The 25,798-nt window shown below is 38.2% G+C and overlaps 1 protein-coding gene across 10 annotated transcripts in view; it reads left to right on the top strand.

Moving 5' to 3' along the window:
- The window catches only part of NRG2 (neuregulin 2), a 203,790-nt gene that overhangs the window by 143,112 nt on the left and 34,880 nt on the right, over positions 1–25,798 (top strand). For 9 of the 10 annotated variants that reach the window (XM_039325944.1, XM_039325945.1, XM_039325951.1 and 6 more), the window contains 3 exons: positions 988–1,106; positions 10,193–10,313; positions 25,413–25,471. In XM_039325944.1, the coding sequence (XP_039181878.1) occupies positions 988–1,106; positions 10,193–10,313; positions 25,413–25,471 (299 nt within the window). Of the gene's footprint in view, positions 1–987; positions 1,107–10,192; positions 10,314–25,064; positions 25,142–25,412; positions 25,472–25,798 lie in introns of all 10 variants that reach the window. The other variant, XM_039325950.1, reaches the window with a different exon arrangement.

Here is a 25,798-nt window from a genome sequence, read left to right as displayed (position 1 = left end):
TGTCAAACTACTGAATTCTGGTTCAGTGACTCCTGAAAAGAGTTGAAATAAGATTTATATTCAAATCAGGGAACACCTACTTATTTTATGTCTATCCTTTATTTGAGGATCCTGGAGAATAGATAGCAGAACAAAGAAGAACAAAAAGAGCAAAAGGAGGATCACAAAAGCAAAAAGGAACAATATATCTGACATTGATATGCAATGATACTAGAGCAGAATATAAACATCTAATAAAGAATGAATTCATTGATACAAATCAGCATGACTCGATCAAGAACATATACTGTGTTTTCCTGGAAATAAAACCAGTCTTAATTTTTTTTGCCTCCAAAAGTAGGCCTGAGTGTGGGATGATACAACATATGCTTACTTTCTTGGAGTTGCAATATATGTAGTTCCTATAATATTCAGGACTCTCTCTATGAAATGGATGAAAAAGAAGATATCACCCTTTCAAAGCAATGTATGTACCCCACCCCCATCACCACTTTGGGTGCTGCCTAGTATGCCTAGTTTGAAAGAGGGAATATAGGATTTAGTGACTGGCAGATGTGTTTCCAAATTACAATGATCCTTGTGATCAGACTACACTCCTTTGATCATCAAAATCTTGTGAGTGGTGATGAAAGTACCAGAGAAAGTTATATTCAGTTGCTCGCATTTGTTGCCAATAAATCATCATTAGATATTGGAATTAAAAAAATATGTGGATTGACCTCCTGGTTTTTATGGAAAAATTGTCTCTTTTACTTCTCCCCATTATCTGTTTCTGATGGTCATTTTCAATTCATTCACAAAGCACTATTATTACTTGTTATAGCCCTTTCTCCTTTGTGGTAAAACCCTATAATTTTCCTTAAAAATCTTCACTAGAGAATGTATTTAATTTTGGTAAAAGGCTATTTAAGGTAATTGTTAACTCCACCTAATGTCATTATTAATGTAGTGTAATAACCAAGTCTATCTTTCTTTCTTTTTCCCCAGGAAAATATCTAGACTTCAGTTCAGTAAAGTGAAAGTTGAAGATACTGGGGAATATAGTTGTGAAGCTGAGAATGTCCTGGGAACAGACATTGCCACAGGCAGTCTCATAGTCAGGAGTGGTAAGTTATAATACTGACTCAAAATGATATATTTAGTTTCAACTGGCTTTTACAATTGGTGGGAGAAGAAGAACCACATATAAGATGCCTTAAGGGTATATGTGTACAGGTGTGTTAGTTGAGTTTTCATGAAAAAAGATACTGTAATGTCAATTTGATTACAGGATCTTTCATATGGAAGCTGCATTTTGATTCAGCTAGCTACTAATCCTTATTCACAATTTCAAAGGGTCTACAAATTTTTATAACACATTAAGATGTTCTAGTAAATATGTCCACTATGAACTTGCTGTTTTATTTTAGATTAAATAATGCTAACTATAACAACACTTGACTACAAATAATGCTATTGGATGCAGGTGAAAAAAACAAAGTGTAGTTGTCCATTTTGCGTTTGTTTGTGATCTTTCCCACAAATTCTGTGCATTTTGAACCCTAATTCTGTATTCTCAGAAATAAGTCCCAGTTCATAGAGTAGAACTTTCTTGGAAATAGGATTGCAACTACATGCATGTCTACTCAAGAAGAAGTCTTATTGAATCAAATGGTATGGAAGTGTATGTTGGAATTTGCTGTGAGCCAGATATTTAACTAAAGAGTGCTGTAAAGATCTCCATTACTTGCTATGATGTAATAATACAATACTTAAATTATTTAACTTTCTCTTGGGTTTGCATCTTTCATGAGTGTTTTTGCAAGATTTCTACAACAAAATATTGTTTTAATTCTCAAAAGTTCCCTTTTCATGAAGTGGTTAATTTTGATACTGTAGTTCTAGGCTTGTTAGGAATGCAAGTAGGGTGACTCTGCACGGTTTTTGCCCTTATTCATCCATACTATTTATATATTATTTAAATGTCATGTTCATTTTGGAACACATAAAACCAAACAAAATTAGTATCCTAGTATCAGGATTAGGCAGCATTCTGGAGAGATGTACCTTATAATCAAATAACAAAGTACATAGTTTCTTCCCTTCCTTCCAGTCCTCATCAAAGAACAAGGCAGGTAGCCATCTTGGGAAAGTCTGCTGTTCTTCTCTTTCAATAACACTTTTGTCTTTCCTTAAGCCTTTGTATCATCTTCTTTTGAATGGACTCTACAGTTGGAACTCTTTCTCTCCATTTATATTTAAATAACTATCTTTTGTTTGTCCGACTCTCTTCTTAACTTCTGTTATATATTATTGGATATTGTCCTCCAATCTTTGACCTTTGTGCTGAAGTTGATTCTCGTACCCTTTTTGATTCCTTTATCTTTTTAAGTTTGAGAAACTCTATTTGTTCAACCTGTAAGTTGCTGCAAGTGTACAAGTGATTCCAGGCACTCTACATATATTTGCATAATTTAAAGTGGAAAAAAGACTAAGAAAAAAATAACCAACACCTCCTTCCTAATATTATTGGAAAAGAACACCAAAGACTATATCCCAATATTATTGTAGTGTGATAGGGTATCCTTTGAAAGAGCCCCCTTTTAAGGGCTTCTCCTAATGATAATATGCGCTTCAGGAAAGATACTATGCTACAGAACAAGGGCATCCATAGAAAAGGTACATCTCTGAGGTCCTACAAAACCATGTACAATTTGACTGAAGGGACCTAGAACAAGCATGTTCTATTCATCTATTGAGTCTTCATTTGTTCTTTTCAAATAGCTCATTCTGCTAGAAAAATGCTATTGCAATATTCTTTGTAGGGGTTCCTCTGGATTTTTGCTCAGTGCATGTATCTGTATTGACCATACACTCAAAAGGCAAGCAACTGAAAAAAAAAATCCCTCTCCCCAACCCAAAAAATATAACATAGTGATTTTCAGGATCAATATAGTTGATATTTCCTTCTTTTGCAGTATATGCTATAGAACAGTGATGGCGAACCTTTTAGAGACCGAGTGCCCAAAAACCGCCCCCGCTCCGCCTCCCACCCTGCCTGCTCTGCCCCCACCCACCCCCTGCCCAACCCACCCACTCCGCCTCCTTAGCCCGCAGCAGATCACCCAGGCAGCCCTGCAGCATCATGGCAGCCACGCCCTCCGCCCACACCCCGCAGCATCATCTGCATATTATGGGGTGCGAGGGCGAAGTTGTGTCCCTGCTGCCTGCTGCTCCGTGTGGGCCACACCCGGGGGCAATTCTCCTCCAGGGAGGCTGCTGGTGAGGAGGGGGCCACAGGGGGAAGCGGGGCTGGGGCGATGGCATGTGTGCCCACAGAGAGGGCTCCAAGTGCCACCTCTGGCACGCGTGCCATAGGTTCACCACCACTGCTATAAAATGTGCTGAGGACAATAATTTAGATAGCTTTAAAGGGAATTAATCAATTACTATAGTCTAAATCTATGGATGATGCCACTAACTGTCAGTGATGGGTTTGTGTTAATTCCAGTGACCACCCTGTATTAACTGCTATATTGACTTCCGCCTCCTTTGCTGCCACTACCCTGTTGCCACCTCAACACCTTTTTAACTGAAACTTATATTTTCATGAGCTGCACATCCAGAAAGGCTTCTTTAAGGAGAAGCCAAGCTATAGAGCAGGGGTCTTCAAACTTGGCCCTTTTATGACTTGGCTAGCTGAGGAATTCTGGGAGTTGAAGTCCACAAGTCATAAAAGGGCCAAGTTTGAAGACCCCTGCTATAGAGGGTGCCCATTCTTTTTCCAAAGCAGCTTTTCCAATGCTGGGTTGTCTGTGTGTCTGCCTGCCTGCCTGCCTGCCTCCCTCTGTGTATATGTGTGTAAGAGGGAGGGAGGGAGAGAGGCAGGGAGAGATGATGCCCATAATGATAGCTATCACAGGATCAGGTCCATAACTCTCTTTACCTCTTTTGTTCAAGAAATTGTGATCACAATTAAATCTATATGTAGCAGTACCCAATTCTTCTATCTCAGAATCCCTCTTGAGTTTTCACAACCTGGGTTTATCCCACCTGTCACCCACTTTGGGGTAGAAGATTGGTAGCAACTATCTTCCAAGCCATGCCTCGCTTGGCGTTTATTTCTGTAACAATGCAAGAGAAACACATTTCTCTTACCCCTTGCTATTTTTCTAGGGATTAAAAGGTCAAAATACAAATATCAAAATAATGTTGATAGTGCTATCTCTGGACTATGTAGTGTAGAAGTGTGGTGATTAAAAGTTTTTGCCCTTTTACCCATCCACCACCAAATAGGAAGTTGGACAATCTCCTCCCCATAGGAGAGATCAAAAAAGATCAAACTTTATTATTAAAAAAACAAGTATACCCATTTAAACTATTAAAATGTAGACATTCAAAAAGAAAATATAATTACAGAGCTATCCAAATCATAATGATATAAGAAGTGCAACAACAAAACTCAAGAAAATCCAGTTCTAGACAAGGTGTGCTGTTCTGCTACAAATCAGGAAAATGTCAACCTATCACAAGGAGAACTTTCAAAATACTATGGATTACAAGAAGATTCTATAAAGAAACAACAGCAGAAGAAGAGATTCTATACAAAATTCTATCGTGTGCAGATATGGATAGGCTCACAATGGAAATGAAGGACAAGACAGTCAGATTATTTTGAAATATGGGACAAATTTTACTATTGGTGTGAATCAAGGAGGACTGTTCGGGTTAGAAGCTAGTGTTAAGATAGAAACATATATAATTGTATGTTCGTATATAGAGAAATAAATTAGATATTGTATTGCATAGAAAAATATATATGTATGTATATATAGAGATTAAGAATTATATGTATGAAGAGGAACAAATTGTTAGAAATATTTATACTGGAATGTTACGCTATGTCCATCTTTGTTTTAACTGTGTTATATATAAAAAACTTTTTTTTTTTTTTAAAAAAAAAAAGAAGATTCTAAAGAAAAAAAAATCAGGAATGAAAGGTCCAAAGAATAGTTTGTTTGTTTTTGTTTCCTAAATAGCATCACTATAAAAAATAGAATTTTTGAATTATATTGTCAAACTTCCCTTGAATATTTGACTGCTGGTTCTCTGATGCAGATATTTATTTGAAGGGAAAAGTGCCTTCCCTCTTTTTACTAAAATACAAACATCCCACATGCTAAAACAAAAATAGCTGAGTATGTTGTTGTTGTTGTTGTTAATTGCGAAGTCGTGTCCGACCCATCGCGACCCCATGGACAACGTTCCTCCAGATCTTCCTGTCCTCTACCATCTTCTGGAGTCCATTTAAGTTCACACCTACTGCTTCAGTGACTCCATCCAGCCATCTCATTCTCTGTCGTCCCTTTCTTCTATTGCCCTCAATCTTTCCCAGCATTAGGCCCTTTTCAGTGAGTCCTTCCTTCTCATTAGGTGGCCAAAGTACTTGAGTTTCAACTTCAGGATCTGGCCTTCTAAAGAGCAGTCGGGGTTGATCTCTTCTAGGACTGACCGGTTTGAACGCCTTGCAGTCCAAGGGACTCGCAGGAGTCTTCTCCAGCACCATAGTTCAAAGGCCTCAATTCTTTTGCGCTCAGCCTTTCTTATGGTCCAACTTTCACAGCCATACATTGCAACTGGGAAAAACCATGGCCTGGACTATACGCACTTTTGTTGGCAGGGTGATGTCTCTGCTTTTTAGTATGCTGTCTAGATTTGCCATAGCTTTCCTCCCCAGGAGCAAGCGTCTTTTAATTTCTTGGCTGCAGTCCCCATCTGAGGTGATCTTGGAGCCCAGAAAAATAAAATCTGTCACTACCTCCATTTCTTCCCCATCTATTTGCCAGGAATTGAGAGGGCCGGATGCCATGATTTTGGTTTTCTTAATGTTGAGTTTCAAGCCAACTTTTGCACTCTCCTTCTTCACCCCCATCAAGAGGCTCTTTAGTTCCTCTTCACTTTCTGCCATTAGAGTGGTATCATCTGCATATCTTAGGTTGTTGATATTTCTCCCGGCAATCTTAATTCCAACTTTTGATTCATCTAGCTGCCTTTTATAATGATGTGCTCTGCATATAAGTTAAATAGGAGGGCGGACAGTATACAGCCGTTGACGGACTCCTTTTCCAATTTGAACCAATCAGTGGTTCCGTGTCCAGTCTCACTGTTGCTTCTTGACCCGCATTAGGTTTCTCAAGAGAAAAAATGAGATGGTCTGGTACTCCCATCTCTTTAAGAACTTGCCACAATTTGTTGTGATCCACACAATCAAAGGCTTTTTCGCATAGTCAATGAAGCAGAAGTAGAGTTTTTCCTGGAACTCCCTAGCTTCTCCATGATCCAGGTATGTTGGCCAATTTGATCTCTAGTCCCGCCTCTTCGAAATCCTGCCTGTACTTCTGTAAAATTCTCGATCTACATACTGCTGGAGTCTAGCTTGTAGGATTTTAAGCATAACTTTACTAGCATGTGAAATGAGTGCAATGGTGCGATAGTTTGAACATTCTTTGCATTGCCTTTCTTTGGAATTGGAATGTAAACTGACCTTTTCCAATCCTGTGGCCACTGTTGAGTTTTCCAAATTTGCTGGCAAATTGAGTGTAGCACTTTTACTGCATCGTCTTTAAGATTTTGAATAGCTCAGCTGGAATACTGTCACCTCCACTAGCTTTGTTGTTGCTCAGATTTTCTAAGGCCCATTTCACTTCACATTCTAGGATGTCTGGTTCGAGGTCAGTGACCATCTCATTGTAGTTATCTGGGATGTTAAGCTCATTCTTGTATAATTCTTCTGTGTAGTTTTGCCATCTCTTCTTAATCTCTTCTGCCTCTGTTAGGTCCCTGCCATTTTGGTCCTTTATCATGCCCATCTTTGCATGAAATGTTCCCTTCATATCTCCAATTTTCTTGAAGAGATCTCTGGTCCTCCCTATTCTGTTGTTTTCTTCTATTTCTTTGCACTGTTCATTTAAGAAGGCATTCTTATCTCTTCTAGCTACTCTCTGGAATTCTGCATTCAATTGGGTGTATCTTTCTCTTTCTCCTTTGCCTTTCGCTTCCCTTCTTTCCTCAGCTATTTGCAAAGCTTCCTCAGACAGCCATTTTGCTTTCTTGCATTTCTTTTTCTTTGGGATGGTTTTAGTTGCTACCTCTTGTACAATGTTGCGAACTTCCATCCATAGTTCTTCAGGCACTCTGTCTATCAGATCTAATTCCTTAAATCTATTTGTCACCTCTACTGTATATTCATCAGGAATATGATTTAGTTCATACCTGAGTGGCCTAGTGCTTTTCCCTACTTTTTCAATTTAAGCCTAAATTTTGCAACGAGAAGCTCATGATCTGAGCCACAGTCAGCTACTGGTCTTGTTTTTACTGACTGTATAGAGCTTCTCCATCTTTGGCTGCAGAGCACATAGTCAATCTGATTTCTATGTTGACCATCAGGTGATGTCCATGTGTAGAGCCGTCTCTTGGGTTGTTGGAAAAGAGTGTTTGTTATGACCATCGTATTCTCTTGACAAAATTCTATTAGCCTGTGCCCTGCTTCATTTTGTACTCCAAGGCCAAACTTGCCTGTTATTCCGGTTATCTTTTGGCTTCTACCTTAGCATTCCAATCCCCCATGATGATAAGGACATCATTTTTTGGTGTTAATTCTATAAGGTGCTGTAGGGTTTCATAGAACCGGTCAATTTCATCCTCTTCAGCATCAGTGGTTGGGGCATAGATTTGGACTATTGTGATATTGAATGGTTTGCCTTGGATTCGAATTGAGATCATTCTGTCATTTTGGGGATTGTATCCCAGTATTGCTTTTCCTATTCTTTTATTGACTATGAAGGCTACTCCATTTCTTCTGAGGGATTCTTGCCCACAGTAGTATACCTGAGGGTCATCTGAGTTAAATTCACCCATTCCTGTCCATTTTAGTTCGCTGATTCCTAAGATGTCGATGTTCAGTCTTGTCATCTCTTTTTTGACTATGTCTAGCTTGCCTTGATTCATGGATCTTACATTCAAGGTTCCTATGGAGAAAAAATCTTTACAGCATCGGACTTTCCTTTCACCACCAGATATATCCACAGCTGAGCGTCCTTTCGGCTTTGGCCCAGTCGCTTCATTCTTTCTGGAGCTACTAGTACTAGCCCTCTGCTCTTCCCCAGTAGCATATTGGACACCTTCCGACCTGAGGGGCTCATCTTCAAGCGTCATATCTTTTTGCCTTTTAGTACTGTCCATGGGGTTTTCATGGCAAAGATACTGGAGTGGTTTGCCATTTCCTTCTCCAGTGGATCACATTTTGTCAGAACTCTCTGCTATAACCTGTCCATCTTGGGTGGCCCTGCACGGCATAGCTTATAGCTTCATTGAGTTACGCAAGCCCCTTCGCCACAACAAGGCAGTAATCCATAAAGGGGAGCTGAGTATAGCATAGCTTTTATATAGTAAAATCATGAATGGATTTCTAAAATGTCTCCTTACCAACTCTATCTGAATATAATCTAAAAAAAATGAACTTTCTTCTCTGCAGATTTTTTATTATGTTTTCTAATCTAAATTTTTTAATCTAATGTTTATGTTTCATGACTAGTCAGTGGCAAATCACATCAGATGACATTATCCTTTTCTTCAAAACCTTAGCATATTTCTCTGTCAAATATTGGCATCAATACAAATGTTTGAGGTCAATCACTATTAAATAAGACAATTTTGTCTAAATGTCTATTTATTATTTTTTCAGTTCATTGTCCCTCTGGAAATGCTGTCCACCACAAATTCTATACAATATGCAATGTGTGAGACAGCTTACATTATATGATCCTTTCTGGTTCTGTCATTTACAGTTGAGATGTTCACTTGATGCCAATGCCAGGGAATTTCCCAAGTCTCTTAACAGAAATCTCCTTGAATTGCCTTTGGTCTGTATCAGGGGTGTCAAACTGCCAGCCTGTGGGCCAGATGCGTAACGCAGAAGCCATGCCCGCCCCATTGCTGGCAATGGCAAAACCGTCCCGATACATCACGAGTTAGACATGTCTGGTCTATATGAACAGACTGCTTTCCTGATATGTCTTCCAAACTAAATGTCACGGTGGCTTAAAAAATATTTTTTTAATCCCCTTTGATCACTTTCTTATAGCAACCCAAGTTGCTATTACAGAATTGTAGTTTTATGTGTCTGTGGTGTAGGTATGAGAGAAGAATATAATAACAGAATTGGAAGGAACAATTTAGGCATGAGGCCTTCACTCTAGAAACTTCAGAGAATGCTCTTGTGTGGCCTTGCAGCCTTCAAAAAGAGTAAGAAGGTGTGCTCCTGTCTTGCACAATTTTTGGAGGTCCAGAGGCCTTCTGAGAGCAGGCCTCCCTCACATGACTTCCAGAGGTTTCATAGGTCACATTAGAACACACACCACATTATCATGTAGCCACTGCAGCAGCAGAAACCCCCAGAAAAGCAAGTGCAGAAATCTAAGCAAGAATAGGACGTGCTGGCATATCACCAAAAATGACATGGTGTGTCACTTATGACATGTGTGTGATAGGTTCACCATCACCGGTTTAACCTCTAAAGCAGGAATCCAAATTCAAGAATCCAAGAATGATGGCCCCCTAACTTCTGCCTGAACATTTCCAATGAAGAGAGGACCTCCAATTATTGGGATGATAGGGCTCACTATCAGCTAGTGTTATAAATAGGATTTTTTCCCCTAACATTCAGTGAGGCTCTGCTGTCCTGTTAACTTGGGTCTATTATTCCAGATCTTGCATGGAAAGAGTTAGGCAAAGAGAACAGGCATTAGTTGTATTTATGACATCTTTTCAATTATGTCATATTTTCTCAAGGTTAAGCATTCCTATGTCCTTCAAATGTTGTTGTAGGTCATAGTCTATCTCTGAATTCTTCTTGGAAAAAAAGGAGAGTGTTCTTGAAATAGTGCCTTGATTATTTGGGTAAAATGTCAATACCAAAGAGATTTCAGGTTTTCAATCCAATTTTATCTTGCTGATTTTTTTAGAAAACAGTGGATTTTTATTTCTTTTCATTTGTACTGTATTATGTTTTTTGGAGTCCTTGTAAGATGGCCTAAAAATTGTTGAAGAGCAAACTATAAATTCCTACATTAACAGAAGTAAATAAATAAAATGTAGCGTACTTAAGAAATTAAAAGGTAAAATAATGATGTAATGCATCTCCTTTTCCTTGCAGTAACCACAACTCTGCCTTCTGGGCCTGGACATACTAGACAATGCAATGAAACCGTGAAATCCTATTGTGTGAATGGTGGAGTGTGTTATTATATTGAAGGCATAAATCAGCTGTCATGCAGGTAAGAGAAAATGTTTCTTTTCCCCAATTCAAAGGTACCTTTGCAATTCAATAGAAGTTATATACAAAAGGGCAATGTTGTATTGGTGGGTATTTGCCGATAAGATTAGTTAAGAAGAGGAGACACTGGCTGTAATGACATGGCTACTGTTTCCATTACTTTCAGCTTTGTTTAGATCAATGCTATAGAAAGTTTCTTTCTCAATCCATTTGTTGTAGTAGATCATTAAAAACAATGCCTTACTTTCTCCTCCATCTCCACGTTCTTTCTCCAACTCAAGGGTGGACTATTTCCCTTTCCTCTACAACATAGTTGCCTATAGCAGTGATGGCGAACCTTTTAGAGACCGAGTGCCCAAAAACCAGCCCGCCCCCACTCTGCCCCCCGCTTCACCCCCACTCCGCCCACCCACATGGCCACTCACCACAGATCACCCAGGCGACCTTGCGGCGCCATGGCAGCCACGCTCTCTGCCTACACCTCACATCATCATCTGCACGTGATGGGGCATGAGGGCGGAGTCTTGCCCCTGCTGCCCGGCTGCCATGTGCTTGGCTGCGCTGCTCCCCATGGGCCGTGCTTGAGGGAGACTCTCCTCCGGACAGGCTGCTGGTGAGGAGGGGGTTGCAGGGGGAGGCAGGGCTGGGTCAACAGCGCGCATGCCCACAGAGAGGGCTCCAAGTGCCACCTCTGGCACACATGCCATAGGTTCGCCACCACTGGCCTATAGCATCAACCTTCTAACAAAAAACCCCAAAACACCTTGATTATTCATAGATCAATCCCACTCCATAGTTCAGCCCAAATTTGTGGACTGTAAAATTTGGATGGGCACCAGATGGAAGCAGAAAATCCTCACTCTTTTCTGCCATTTGTTGGCAATCTATATTTTTGCAGTCCAAATTTGGTACCCGAGTCACTGCCATAATCAAAATAACACAATAGCACAATAAAAGGATCAGCAGATGACATTGGTTTCTTTTATTTCTACTTTTATTTATCTATAGTTAACAATAATTATGAAATAAAACTGGAGGAAAAAACGAGAAACATAATAACCCCAAGTTATATAGGAAAAGAATGAAAGACTTTGTTCTCTAAATTTCTCCTTAAAATGCATCTAATGTAACTGAAAGCAGTAACTAAAGGCAGTAACTGAAAGCTGACATTTCTTCCCATAGTATGTTTGAAAAGTAGGTGTACAAATAGGATTCAGGATACACTTTGTTGCAATTTTCTGATGCTGAGGGTTCTAACAGCAATTATGGTTGGTGTTCTTAGCTGGATTATAGAGAGATAGTCAAGTAAAAATCTATGGAGAGCGATGCTGAGATCCTCTGTAAGTCTTCCTAGGAGTAGAACCTAAAAATTATTTCCAAGTAAGCTTGAATAAAGTTGCATAGTGAATCATTTGGAGATTATATTTTTCTGGCTGGTCATTTATCAGGATTTGTCTTCTGATTGATGTTGCATTTCTGATATCAATTATACTGTATATACCTCTTTTACTAAGATTATTGCCAAATAATGTCAAGTGCATTTTGGATCAGATCATTGTAAAGGATAATGCTATCCTCTTTCACTTTCTTTAAATTGAATTAGAATAAGAAAAAAATAATATGTAAATACATAGCTATTTTAAACCAATGAATAGAAATTCTTTTCTGCAACCTTGCTGTAAATTTTCAAATTGTTTTTTCTCTACCTAATTATATCATTTTGTCAAAATGTCTAGCTTTACTTCTTTGTATTTTCTTACCCCCACAATTAATTGAAGTGCCCAATTATTGCAAATCTGCCTAGAAGGCTAATATTACACACAAACTTAGTATTTATAGCAACTTTTTTAATAACAATATTAGTAAATTGGCTAGTTTTTATGCTTCTCTAAAATGCTAAAAGTCATGGCGCAAATTAAGAAATGGTTTTTATGGTCAACCAGTTTTTAAAGGTTTCTTGAATGTAATCTCATATTAAATCCTTTTTTAATGGTGTTCCTGTATGGGAGAAGATGGGCTTAATACAATATAAAGAAAAAGGGGAGAATATTTGATATACATTGATAGGAGAAATCATGATATTAAAAATTTCTTCAAACACTCTAAAATGAGAGATGCAAAAGATTAATCAAAAACAGGTTTCCATATTGTTTGATAACAATGTTCTGCCAAAAATTGTAGAAGACTATAGAGCAGTGTTTCCCAAACTTGACAATTTTAAGGCATGAGGACTTCAACTCCCAGAATTCCACAGCTAGCAACGCTGGCTGTGGAATTCTGGGAGTTGAAGTCCACATGCCTTAAAATTGTCAAGTTTGGGAAACACTGCTATAGAGATATCAAAAATGCTTGGAAAGTTTTGAAGATATCCAACAAGAATTGTAAAGGATTGTGAATGTTTTCTGAGGAGGCTTTAAAGTTCTGATCTAGCATTATGACATGAAATGTATTCAACTCAAAGGAATTCAATAAAAAGAATCAAGGTGAAGTTCTAACTGAGCCACAGGTAGAGACAGGTAGCCTTTTAGTCACATTTAAATGTAATCATTGAAAATTGCATTTTTTTAAAAAAAAAATATTTAATATTGTGAAGTCACTCTTGATCGATATGTTTGACTGATGCCATAGTTATTGTTCTTCCCTCAATTGATCATTAACTTGGAGTGTTATACTAAGAAATCATCATTTTACTATATGATGTATAATTAGCTAGGACATACCATTAAATAATGCAGGGTAGATCACTCTGACGAGTGACTCTGGGTAGCTTACAACGTTGTAAAAGCAAGTACAACACATTAAAATATTAAATATTAAAATAAACAGTTTAAATAAGTTAAAGATCAACATTGTAGGAAATGATGCCCTAGGTTGAGGATCAGCTAGTGAGTAGAAATGGAATAGAACTAAACAGAACTATTTTTCCAAAACATTTTTTTTACAAGCTGTTATCCTCACTTTCCAGAACCACTAATTTGATAGTGCTAAACTTACAGCAGGTGAATTTGATTTTCAGCTGTCATGGTCTCCAGGTAACCCTACTGGACTTTTTGCAGAAAACTGATTGACTCCTGCAATTTTAGAGTGAATTTCTTCTCATAATCTGATGATACCATTAATTTACCCAGTTGTTACATACATGCTATTTCCTTTAGGTGGCTCCACAGAGTTTGAGTGGCTTTTTCATTCACAGTCTCTACTGGAGTAGAACCATTCCCTGAAATGAAGGAAAGGTTTTCCAAATTGACAGAAGCAGGTTATACATGGAAATACGAAAAAGTTTAATGGAAGTGTGAAGATGTGCCTGAAAGCAATGAATGTTTATAATTCAGTGTTAACAATACTAATTTATTTTAATTGATAGAATTGGGTCAAAGAATGCTTGATCCCATTTTTGTTCCACCCATTTCATTTCATTTTCCTTGTCTTCTCTACTTTTATAGTTGTATTATAAATGTATTACTTTATGTCAGCAGGGGATTTATAGGATTTTAGAACAGCAGAGGGTGCACATTTATTTTGTTGGGACTGAGGTTGTTTTTGAGAGAAATGGTTTTTCTATTCACTTGCATATTTATAATAAGTTGTTATGAAAAATGTTATCAGATTCCAGCATTCTCTTCGATAAAAAAAGCTAAGTAATCTTCTGAAATTCTAACCTCCTACCACAAGGAAGAAAGGACATTTGGAACACCACAAATATAATATTTGCATGTATTTTTAAAAATAATATTGTTTTATTCATTGCTTTCAGTGAGATTTATGAAAGACATACAACTTGGTTGGTTTTATAATACAAATGTATTCCATTATCTATTCAATTAACTTTTGTTTTCTTTTGATTCTGGAGCCTGCCAAAGGAAACAATAAAGCTTTCATTATCCATCCCTAAAATTCAGAGCAAAATTTGCTTCATATGGAACATGCACTGTGGCTTATGGGTAGGTTTGTCTGTGAGGATTTGCTTTGGTTCCATATCATTCTGCCATGTGAGTTCTTATTTATTTAACATATAAAATACAAAGAAAAAATGGAAATAGGAGATTAAGGGAGAGAAAAGAAAAGGGGAAAAGAAGGTGTGAGGTACAAGGGAAATGAAAAAAAAGGTGTTGACGTCCGACTCTTTTTAGCACAGTAAAAGGAAAACAGTAAAAGGAAAAGCGCTCTAGCCTCAGCTTTTTGTTTTTATACATTGTTATATAACTATCCATTTCTATAACAGCAAATCTATCTAATCTATAAAACCAAATTCAATTTTTTTTAATCACAAGCACAAAATCCAGAAGTGGTATCCAAATGAAAAACATACTCAAGTATATTCTCTTCTTTAAATGGAGTGATCAATTTAAACCATTCCTGCTTTACCTTGCTGTGGAAATAGTATATGTTTCTATTTGCCCCTACTAATTTTTGTAAACTATCACCATTTCTATTAACAAAGTTAACTGTATACTTTTTCAAATCCTTTGACCTTACTGGGAAAAGTACTTTTTTTCCCCACCCCCACCCCACCAACCAACAGAAGAATAAGTGCACGCATTGAAGAACATAAGAACTCAGTCAAAAAAGAGGAACCAACATCTTCCCTGGTCCAACACCTTAAAGCCACAGGACATGAAATTGACTTTAAAAATACCAGAACCATTGCCAAAAGTGAACATTTTATTAACAGAATAATCAGAGAAGCCATCGAGATAGAAAAACGCCCACACAGCCTGAACAAGCGAGATGATACCTCCCGCCTACCAGCCATTTGGAAACCCGCCTTATTGACAAATGACTCCCTAACACAAAAAATGATACCAGACCCACACTCACAAAAACCACACAGGATGTCACCACCACACATCCACGCAAAAAACAAACCCAAAGCCACACCGATGACGAGGCACGACCACAAACCAGAAGCCAGACCACAGCTGCATCATTAGCCACTTTAAACCCCTCCACTCCATACATGAAGCAAACTGACACCCTCCCTGAAGAGGAAGCACGACCACGAACGCGAAGCCAAAAAATAGCAAGGCAGCCCAAAATCTCAAACCCCTCTGCAACTCAGACTAACCTGAGCACAACCAAACAGAACACTCACCCAGCCAATCAGAGCACAGCCAAGCCCCTAACCATTCAGAACACACCTCCACCCAATCAGAACACAGCCAAGCTCCCATCCAATCAGTTCATACCCTCACTGGCAGTTAAAAGGAAGAAACAGCTAAAACCACACATTGCTGCTCAAAGCAAGAAGCTAAAAACACCAGCCTGAAGATGACGAATGTGACTTCGTCGAAACGTTGCCAAGACACTTCAAATTTTACGCGGGAGAAAACCCGAACAACCAAAGACCTATATATATATATATATATATATATATATATATATATATATATATATGTGGTGTTTGTATGTAGGTCTTTGGTTATTCGGGTTTTCTCCCATGTAAAATTGGAGGTGTCTTGGCGACGTTTTGATGAAGTCTCATTCGTCATCTTCAGGCTGGTGCTTTCGGCTTCGTGCTTCTAGGGGTATGGGGCAAGGATCCTGGCGGTTGCTTCTGAGACTCCATTGATGTATGGGAGTGTTGCCCAAGTTATATTAGTTGGAGCATACAATATCAGCATAGCACATAAACCCAAGCAAACATTACGTTCCCAGTTGATGTGACCCAAAGAACCATTACCAACCAGTGATTTGTCCTCCATCGTATACAAGATCAACTGCAACACATGCCAATGTAACTACATTTGAGAAACATCAAAAAGACTTAAAACCAGAATACATGAGCATGTTTTGGCAACGCTCCCAAGTCTGAACCCATATAGCTGAGCATGGCCACACTTTCAACTTTAAAGGAGCAGAAGTCATTGCTCATGATTCCACCAAAGGAGGCCGTCTTTTAAAAGAAGCTTGGTTTTCAGACTGTCATTCTATTAATAGACACATAGACCTACTACCTCCTTACCAAACCCTAAAAAGACATTTACAAAAAATAAAATACCTAAACACTTCAACCCAACCAATAATAACACAAAAACACCACCCCACCCACTTATCAAACCCCAAACCAACACAATAGATTTCCTTTCTACAACACAATCCTTTTCATCAAACCTAATTAAAGAATATAATTCTAATACAACCATGACAACTCACACAATTAACACACCATGTTCTGATATTCTCACACAGAGAAACAACAACCCTCCTGACCACAACATCCAGGACACAAATATCCAAAACATAAATCCTGCAACCTCACAAGACACTCACACACAACAAAACATATACACACAACACCTAAGTAACAACAGAATATTAAGACCAAGACCAACCCCCCCCCCTGCAATGAAATATGACTTATCACATTCAATGGAACAAAATATTACAGCCCAATTCCCAAACACCACAAAACCACCCACAACTAATAAGCATAACAAACGAACACATACAAACATTCCAAATAACCGTACCCAACAAAACACACACACACAGCAACCCTATACCAAACAAACTATACAATCCAAGAGGCTGACTAAAAGGTGCGCTGGATCTACGCGCCAAACAGCTGACAAGCGGGACTTTTAAAATAGTCTTGAGACTGACTGCTCTATGCGTTAAGAGCTTCTTAAGCACGTTATGTGCACATGCCTCACTGCAACCGTTTTTTTTCAACTGTTATGTAAATTTATGCACATACTCCCCCTTCTCATTTAGCCCTTTGCTCTGATGATGTTAACAGGTTGTTAACGAAAGCTCAGAATTAATAAAAAAGCCTTTTATCTTACATCCCAGAGCTCTTTATTTTTATCTGATTGACTTTAAATGTCCATACCTGGGATTCCAATATTCATTATATATGTTTTCTGAGGTTTTCGCGGGTGTTTGTATGTAGGTCTTTGGTTATTCGGGTTTTCTCCCACGTAAAATTGGAAGTGTCTTGGCAACGTTTCGATGAAGTCCCATTTGTCATCTTCCAGCTGGTGTTTTCAGCTCCGTGCTTCAAGGAGCAATGTGTGGTCTTAGCTGTTTCTTCCTTTTAACTGTCAGTGGGGGTATGAACTGATTGGGTGGGAGCTTGGCTGTGTTCTGATTGGGTGGAGGTATGTTCTGATTGGTTAGGGGCTTGGCTGTGCTCTGATTGGCTGGGGGGTTGGCTGTGCTCTGATTGGCTGGGGGAGTGTTCTGTTTGGTTGTGCTCAGGTTAGTCTGAGTTGCAGGGGGGTTTAAGATTTTGGGCTGCCTTGCTATTTTTTGGCTTCGTGGTCGTGCCTCATCTTCATGGAGGGTGTCAGTTTGCTTCATGTATGGATTGGAGGGGTTTAAAGTGGCTATTGATGCAGCTGTGGTCTGGCTTCTGGTTTGTGGTCGTGCCTTATCATCGGTGTGGCTTTGAGTTTGCTTTTTGCGTGGATGTGTGGTGGTGACATCCTGTGTGGTTTTTGTGAGTGTGGGTCTGGTGTCATTTTTTGTGTTAGGGAGTCGTTTGTCAATAATGGCGGGTTTCCAAATGGCTGGTAGGCGGGACGTATCATCTCGTTTGTTCATGCTGTGTGGGCATTTTTCTATCTCGATGGCTTTCTCACAGCCAAGCCCCTAACCAATCAAAACATACCTCCACCCAATCAGAACACAGCCAAGCTCCCACCCAATCAGTTCATACCCCCACTGGCAGTTAAAAGGAAGAAGCAGCTAAGACCACACATTGCTCCTTGAAGCACAAAGCTGAAAACACCAGCCTGAAGATGACGAATGGGACTTCATTGAAACATCGCCAAGACACTTCCAATTTTACGTGGGAGAAAACCCGAATAACCAAAAACCTACAGATATATATATATATATAGATTATAGTATATATATATATATATTATATATATTCCAGCGGGAGGGGCTGCTGCGTTTCCTTGTGGCAATCCCAAGGCTTTGGAATGTGGCCCGAAACAATGCTTCGGGCCTTGCGTTGATGAAAGGAGAGCCTGGTCGGGTGCTGATTGCCTCACGGACTCTCAATTGGATGGCAGGGGCGTCAGAAGATCGAAAGATTGCATCATGAACAAATATTGCCCGGGATTCGTATTTTATAATATTAAGGATATTATATATTATATATATATATATATATATATATATGAATATATATATTACTATATATATATATATATAGATCAGAACACACCTCCACCCAATCAGAACACAGCCAAGCTCCCACACAATCAGTTCATACCCCCACTGGCAGTTAAAAGGAAGAAACAGCTAAGACCACACATTGCTGCTCAAAGCACGAAGCTGAAAAAACCAGCCTGAAGATGACGAATGAGACTTCGTCGAAACGTTGCCAAGACACTTCCAATTTTACGCAGGAGAAAACCCAAACAACCAAAGACCTACATACAAATACCCGCGAAAACCTCAGAAAACTAGATATATATATATATATATGTTATATATATATATATATATATATATAATACACAACACACCATACATACCACACACACACCACACACACACACACATGCACATATCACACACATATACATACATACATACAGTGGGGCAAAAATGTATTTAGTCAGCCACCAATTGTGCAAGTTCTCCCACTTAAAAAGATGAGAGAGGCCTGTAATTGTCATCATAGGTAGACCTCAACTATGAGAGACCAAATGAGAAAACAAATCCAGATAATCACATTGTTTGATTTGGAAAGAATTTATTTGCAAATTATGGTGGAAAATAAGTATGTGGTCAATATCAAAAGTTCATCTCAATACTTTGTTATTGACAGCAGTCAAACATTTTCTGTAAGTCTTCACAAGTTTGGCATACACTGTTGCTGGTATGTTGGCCCATTCCTCCATGCAGATCTCCTCTAAAACAGTGATGTTTTGGGGCTGTCGCTGGGCAACACGGACTTTCAACTCCCTCCAAAGGTTTTCTATGGGGTTGAGATCTGGAGACTGGCTAGGCCACTCCAGGACCTTGAAATGTTTCTTACGAAGCCACTCCTTCGTTGCCCGGGCAGTGTGTTTGGGATCATTATCATGCTGAAAGACCCAGCCACGTTTCATCTTCAATGCCCTTGCTGATGGAAGGAGGTTTGCACTCAAAATCTCACAATACATGGCCCCATTCATTCTTTCCTGTACATGGATCAGTCGTCCTGGTCCCTTTGCAGAGAAACAGCCCCAAAGCATGATGTTGCCACCCCCATGCTTCACAGTAGGTATGGTGTTCTTTGGATGCAACTCAGCATTCTCTCTCCTCCAAACACGACGAGTTGTGTTTCTACCAAACAGTTCTATTTTGGTTTCATCTGACCATAGGACATTCTCCCAATCCTCTTCTGGATTATCAAAATGCTCTCTAGCAAACTTCAGATGGGCCCGGACATGTACTGGCTTAAGCAGGGGGACACCTCTGGCACTACAGGATCGGAGTCCCTGGCGGCGTAGTGTGTTACTGATGGTTGCCTTTGTTATGTTGGTCCCAGCTCTCTGCAGGTCATTCACTAGGTCCCCCCGTGTGGTTCTGGGATTTTTGCTCACCGTTCTTGTGATCATGTTGACCCCACGGGGTGAGATCTTGCGTGGAGCCCCAGATCGAGGGAGATTATCAGTGGTCTTGTATGTCTTCCATTTTCTAATTATTGTTCCCACAGTTGATTTCTTCACACCAAGCTGCTTGCCTATTGCAGATTCAGTCTTCCCAGCCTGGTGTAGGTCTACAATTTTGTTTCTGGTGTCCTTCGACAGCTCTTTGGTCTTCACCATAGTGGAGTTCGAAGTGTGACTGTTTGAGGTTGTGGACAGGTGTCTTTTATACTGATAACAAATTCAAACAGGTGCCATTAATACAGGTAATGAGTGGAGGACAGAGGAGCCTCTTAAAGAAGAAGTTACAGGTCTGTGAGAGCCAGAAATCTTGCTTGTTTGTAGGTGACCACATACTTATTTTCCACCATAATTTGCAAATAAATTCTTTCCAAATCAAACAATGTGATTGTCTGGATTTGTTTTCTCATTTTGTCTCTCATAGTTGAGGTCTACCTATGATGACAATTACAGGCCTCTCTCATCTTTTTAATTATATATATATATTGTGTGTGTGTGTGTGTGTGTTTGTGTTTGTGTGTGTGTAAAAGGTTACATTTTCAAATTTTGAATTGAACCTTTCTTTCAGTTACACATATTGAACAAAGAAAAGTCCATCCTGCTTCTAGTTGTCTCATTAAGTTTAGGTCACTCCTTTCTGCTTATCTTCATAAAATAAAATCTTTTTCTTATCTAGACGTTTTACCCTGGAGTTTGTTTTTATTGTGGAATCCTCAGCCTTGTTAATGTCCTTAAAGAGAAAGTCCCAAATTTGTCTTTTTCTCAGGTTGCAAGTTTTATATTAACACCATAATAGTAAAAGTTAGTATCAGGTTCTTCCAAAACTGCTCTGCATTTTCTGCCTTTTCAACTACTTGTGAAGTTACAGCTATTTGTGAAATTGCCTTGGTAATAGCATAGTATTCTCCACCTGTTTGCATTTCAGTAATTTGAGAGGATTTTTTAAATCATAATTAGAGCACAGCTGGTCAACAAATTGGTCAATAAATTGGTGAATTTTGTTTAAAGACTTTTCAAAAATATATCTAATACTCTGCTCATCCATCTTGGCTTCCACTTTTAGTCGGGATCAGAAATTTTTTGCCACCCACGGCAGAGAAAATCAAGCTACAACTTAATACAATATTAAACTAAAATCACAGCCTTCATTCTTTATATGTCTCCGTCAGCTTTTTTTTCTTTTTCACCACACTTCCTTAGTTGGCTTGCCTTAACAGTCTTAGCTGTCCCGTGTTATTTAAGACAAAGACAAATCCCTAAAATGGTGTGAGTCTTCAAAAAGGCACAGCAGAGCCTCTTTAACTTGGCTTGAAAAGAATAATAGTCTTTGAGGGTGATTAAGAAGGGAAAGGCACAACTTTCTATCCGCTTGAAAGGTGGATTTCAAACGTCGGCTTCTTCAAACTTGAACAGATTACAGCCCCTCCCCCCAGCTTTTGGCACGCGGATTGCTTTGGACGGACTCCAGAAGCTGTCTGCTGGCTTGCAGCTGTTTTGGAGGGTTCTGAGGGAAAGTTCTTTAACCCACACTGACCGGGTGGATCTTAAAAACTGAAGGAATACCAGTCCCTTCAGTTAAAAGGTTGAAGAGCTGCATCCCAGGAAGAAATCCTTCAGAGATCTCTCCCCAAGCATGCCACCCAGTTGGCCATCTTCCCGGAAGTCTGCCATGTGAGTTCTCATAGGTCAGCAGAGAATGCCTTAGAGTAGAAAGGAAAGGAAGCAACAGAGGCTCAAATGAAGTTGTCAGTGAGTTTTCTTTTGAAGTGTTTTCTTTTGAAAATACTTCCAAAGAAAGAATATATTTATTTATATACTTAATAATTTATATACTTAAATACTTAAAAATATTTAATCAGAGCAGCAAAATGTCTCCATATATCATGGAATCTCTATAAAAGAGACATTTTAAGTGGTTTTGAAAACTGCCTCCAAAGAAGATATTTTCATGAACATTTTTAATATAGGATTTCATATCTGGAATATACTGTATGAACTGGGGTAGATTTGTACAAATACTACCAGAATTGTGAACTACTTTCTGTAACTAGCTACTTCAAAAACCTTGAAATCTTCCCTAGATTCTTTCCTCTTTAGATTAAAAAAAAAATCATTTGAAGACTCTTAAGTATTCTACAGTTAACACCTCTGTCCTGTTTTCACAAGTGTGTTTGGCTCATTAAGGAAACACACATTTCCTTTGTCAATATAATTTTCCTTTTCTCTCCCATCCTACTCTAATTTCTAGAATTTCCTTTTCCTTTCTTTCTTAAAATACAGCTTAAATGTCACCTCTTGGAATATTAGAATTATTTTGCATTTGATATAGTATCAGATATTTGACAATTATATTTCAGGCTTTTTCTCCTTTTTAGCAAATTGCTTCATATTTAGCCCATTGATACAAATTCAATATGTTCTAATAATCTCACCCATAATTATATGAGCCTATGCCAGAAACAGAGGGAAGCATTCGTGCTTATTGAAAAAGAAAAGAAAGAAAATTAAAAAGAGATTGAGGTTTTTGCTCCAAAATGCTTGCTGTAGTGGGAATTGGGGTTAAGTTGGAGGGAAAAAAAAGAAACACAAAGGAAAGAAAGAGAAGAAACAGATATGAGCAAACCTTTTTAATTTTAAGTTTAAGTTTTAAAAAGGTAGCTATTGAGAATAAGTGGGAAAGAAGCATGTTTCTGAATTCATTATGATAGTTCTTCTAGATCACAAAAACAATTGATTCCTTGTTGTGTCTGTCACTCTATTCTGATTTTTGAACTAGCATCTACTGTTTTATTCAGTCTAATTTTCAAGATGGTTCTTACAGGTCTTCCAAAGTGGAGAATAACAGGTAGTTTTAAGATCCTGTCCAATTTATTCAACAGCTGTTCACTAAAATACTGTAGATGCTTAGCCCAATCCTCATGTTTTTAACAATTGAGTTTTTTCTTGCCATTTCTCACATGCCGTAGCAATTGTTGCCTGTAAGGATTCAAAATATAAACTTTCAGAATGAAGCTCTTGAAAATTATTATTATTGTTGTTGCTTTTGTTATTTTTTATTTGTATATTGCTCTTCCTCCTGAAGGAAAACAGTTCAATAATACCTTTTAAAAGAGTTTGAGACTCCATAGAATTAAATATACTGTATTGCATCATTCCCCTTCTTGTTTTTATTCTAATCTTTAATCAGAACAAGAATTATAGGTCCACTTGGCCAGATTCATATTTTGCTTTTTCCTTCAAGTGAGAGCATTCTGCCAGTACACCTTATTAACGAATTGAATGATTGGAAAAAAATGTATGCAAATAAAGAAAAAGAGTATATTGCTTTTGCTAGTTTGTATTTTGCTCATCTTCTTTAGCACATGTAAAATAGAGGATGGATCTGTATTTTATATAAATCTAAATAGAAGCCTTCCAAAAGCTGTTTTTAAAAGCAAATGGCAGTGATACCTTGGCCCTCATTGCTGTCACAGTATTTTTGATGGAATGTTTGTCCTGCAGCACTGTCTTCCTGAGAATTTGTGGAAAAGGAGTTTGCAGGAGAAATTTTAATTTGGTTGATCCAAAGCCTAAGATACCTGTTGCTGGAGTGGATGTAATAAAATGGGTGGAGTGGATGTAATAAAATCATAAACTTGAATGAAACAGTCTGTAGTATAGTTTGCTGAAATACTTGTGCTGCATATAGAAGAAATGAAGGAATAGTTATTTCATTAAAATCTGTTGCATTCATTTGGTAGAAAATAAAATCATATATTGTGAAAGTGGTTTAGGGGTAAGTCCTGTGTTTCAAAATATAGCTTATGAAGTCACCCATTCTTCCCCAGCAGTTATTCCTGATATACTAAGAATATATGTATAAAGTTTTTCAACTTACCCAGAAAATGCATTTCAGTATGTTACAAAGCCAAAAGTATAATCCTATGCGTGATTACCTAGACATAAAATTTAACTCCAAAAGAGACCTCCTCTTTGGTAAGAATGTCAAGGTCTTAAGAGATGTCCTCTGAAAAATACATGGTACTTCAGTTTTCAGAAAAACAACTTTTCTTATTCATTCACTTTTGACCTAGCCACTTCTACAACTATTTATTTATGATTTTGTTGGTTGATTGGTCAGATACAATTAGTTTTGTGTAGACTTTAAATTGAACTTTACACTTCTGTCAGTATCAACATTAGAAAGCTAAGCTAATTTATTTCTGGCTCAGCTTTGGTGTAGCTGAAATTGCTAGAAATCTAGCAGTACACACACACACACACTCATTTTTAATGTGCTGTGATCCCATTTCTCCTGTTGGAGTAAGCTCTTCTCTTTTCATAATTGGTGTTCTCAGGGAGCTAGAGGTACAAGCTAGAGATATGCGTTATGAGACCGGACTACAAACCTGTGACTTGTCTATAGTATTTATGACTGACTTCATGATACAAAAAGTCAGGGTTTGAACTGTGACTTCATGAGAGTGGTTTTTGCTGGTGGATCTAAAGCAGATCATAGGTGGGAAATAGTTTTTGCTTCTTGTTTTCCTTGTTTCTAAATTAGCAAAAATGATAAGATAATAAGTAGTTTGAAGATAATCACAGATCACCTTCAAACTACTTATAAGGGTTTGGGAAATGAAAATGGTGGCGATGTGGAAGTCTCCTGTGTCACTGATGATAGCCTCATATATTTCCATTTGTCTATAATGTACTTTGCTTAGTCAGTTGATTATATCAATATGAAATCCAGATTTAAACAACGTGAATGGAAAACTGGCAGTTCCAAAAGTGCATTGCAGATGACCTCAATGAAAGAAAATGGAAAGAACATTGAATGCTACTTCATGTTCCATTACTTCCTTTCTGGAAATCAGGTTCATTTTAATCTTAGACTTGAGAGAGAATGACAGTTTTCTCAAGTCACACAGCTGAAACAGATTCTGCAAATTGTGGTTGTTTAGAAGATTTATAAACTCAGTAATCATGGAGAGAATAATTGCAGATGGAAAGACGTAGGGAAAACAGCAAAGATTAAATTAAGAACATAAGAAGCTTAAAATAAAAAAACAAAAATCCTCACTGTGCACTTTTATTTCTAACCGTAGCCTCTAGGATGATGCCAGCCTTGTTCTGTGATTTGTCCCCTTTTCCTCCTCCAGATGTCCAAATGGATTCTTCGGACAGAGATGTTTGGAGAAACTGCCTTTGCGATTGTACATGCCAGATCCTAAGCAAAGTATGTTTGAAGACAAAAATTATACCATCATACTACTTAAAAACCTCCTGAGTACAACACTGGATTTAGAGTTGCATAGTGAGGGTGTTCTTTTCAATTAATATCTTAATTAAGGTTTAGGGAACACAGGTAAGGGACCAACCAAAAACACACACACATCAGGAAAAATCTTAAAAGGGAACTCAGTTGGCATCAGAAAGGACCTCATTTCAGTCTGTTTGGATATCATGCTATCCTGTTTCTCTCTTTCTGGTTTTCTTTCTTTCGTTAGGTGTCCGAATGAATTCACAGGGGACCAGTGTCAGAACTTCGCAATGGCCAGCTTTTCCAGTATGTCTCTTTCCACTTCTCTCTTTCACTGATTGGTCTTAGCTGTGTGATATTTTTAAAGCAAAACTTTTCTGATTTGGAGCCTTCATTCTTTTGCTGTGTGATTGAGGAATAATTAAGTTCAGTTCTACTCTGAACATTACACCATACCAATGTATAGTCTAAGCATAATAAAAGATCTAGCAAAGACTGGACCAAGTTTAAAGTGACCTAAATTATCCTAGATAGCAAAGAGGATTTTGGATGAAGAATACAGGTAGGGCCAGCCTTGTACTAATCCAGCTCATATACTAGACCTGGGGACACCTTAGAGTAATCTCAAAGATA

The sequence above is a fragment of the Crotalus tigris genome, unplaced genomic scaffold, assembly GCF_016545835.1.
Source record: "Crotalus tigris isolate CLP2741 ecotype Arizona unplaced genomic scaffold, ASM1654583v1 scf7180000024339.11422700, whole genome shotgun sequence".
In the NCBI taxonomy this organism is placed as follows: Eukaryota; Metazoa; Chordata; class Lepidosauria; order Squamata; family Viperidae; genus Crotalus; species Crotalus tigris.
The sequence above is the reverse complement of the archived record's forward strand: the minus strand, read 5'-3'. Positions and strand labels throughout refer to the sequence as shown.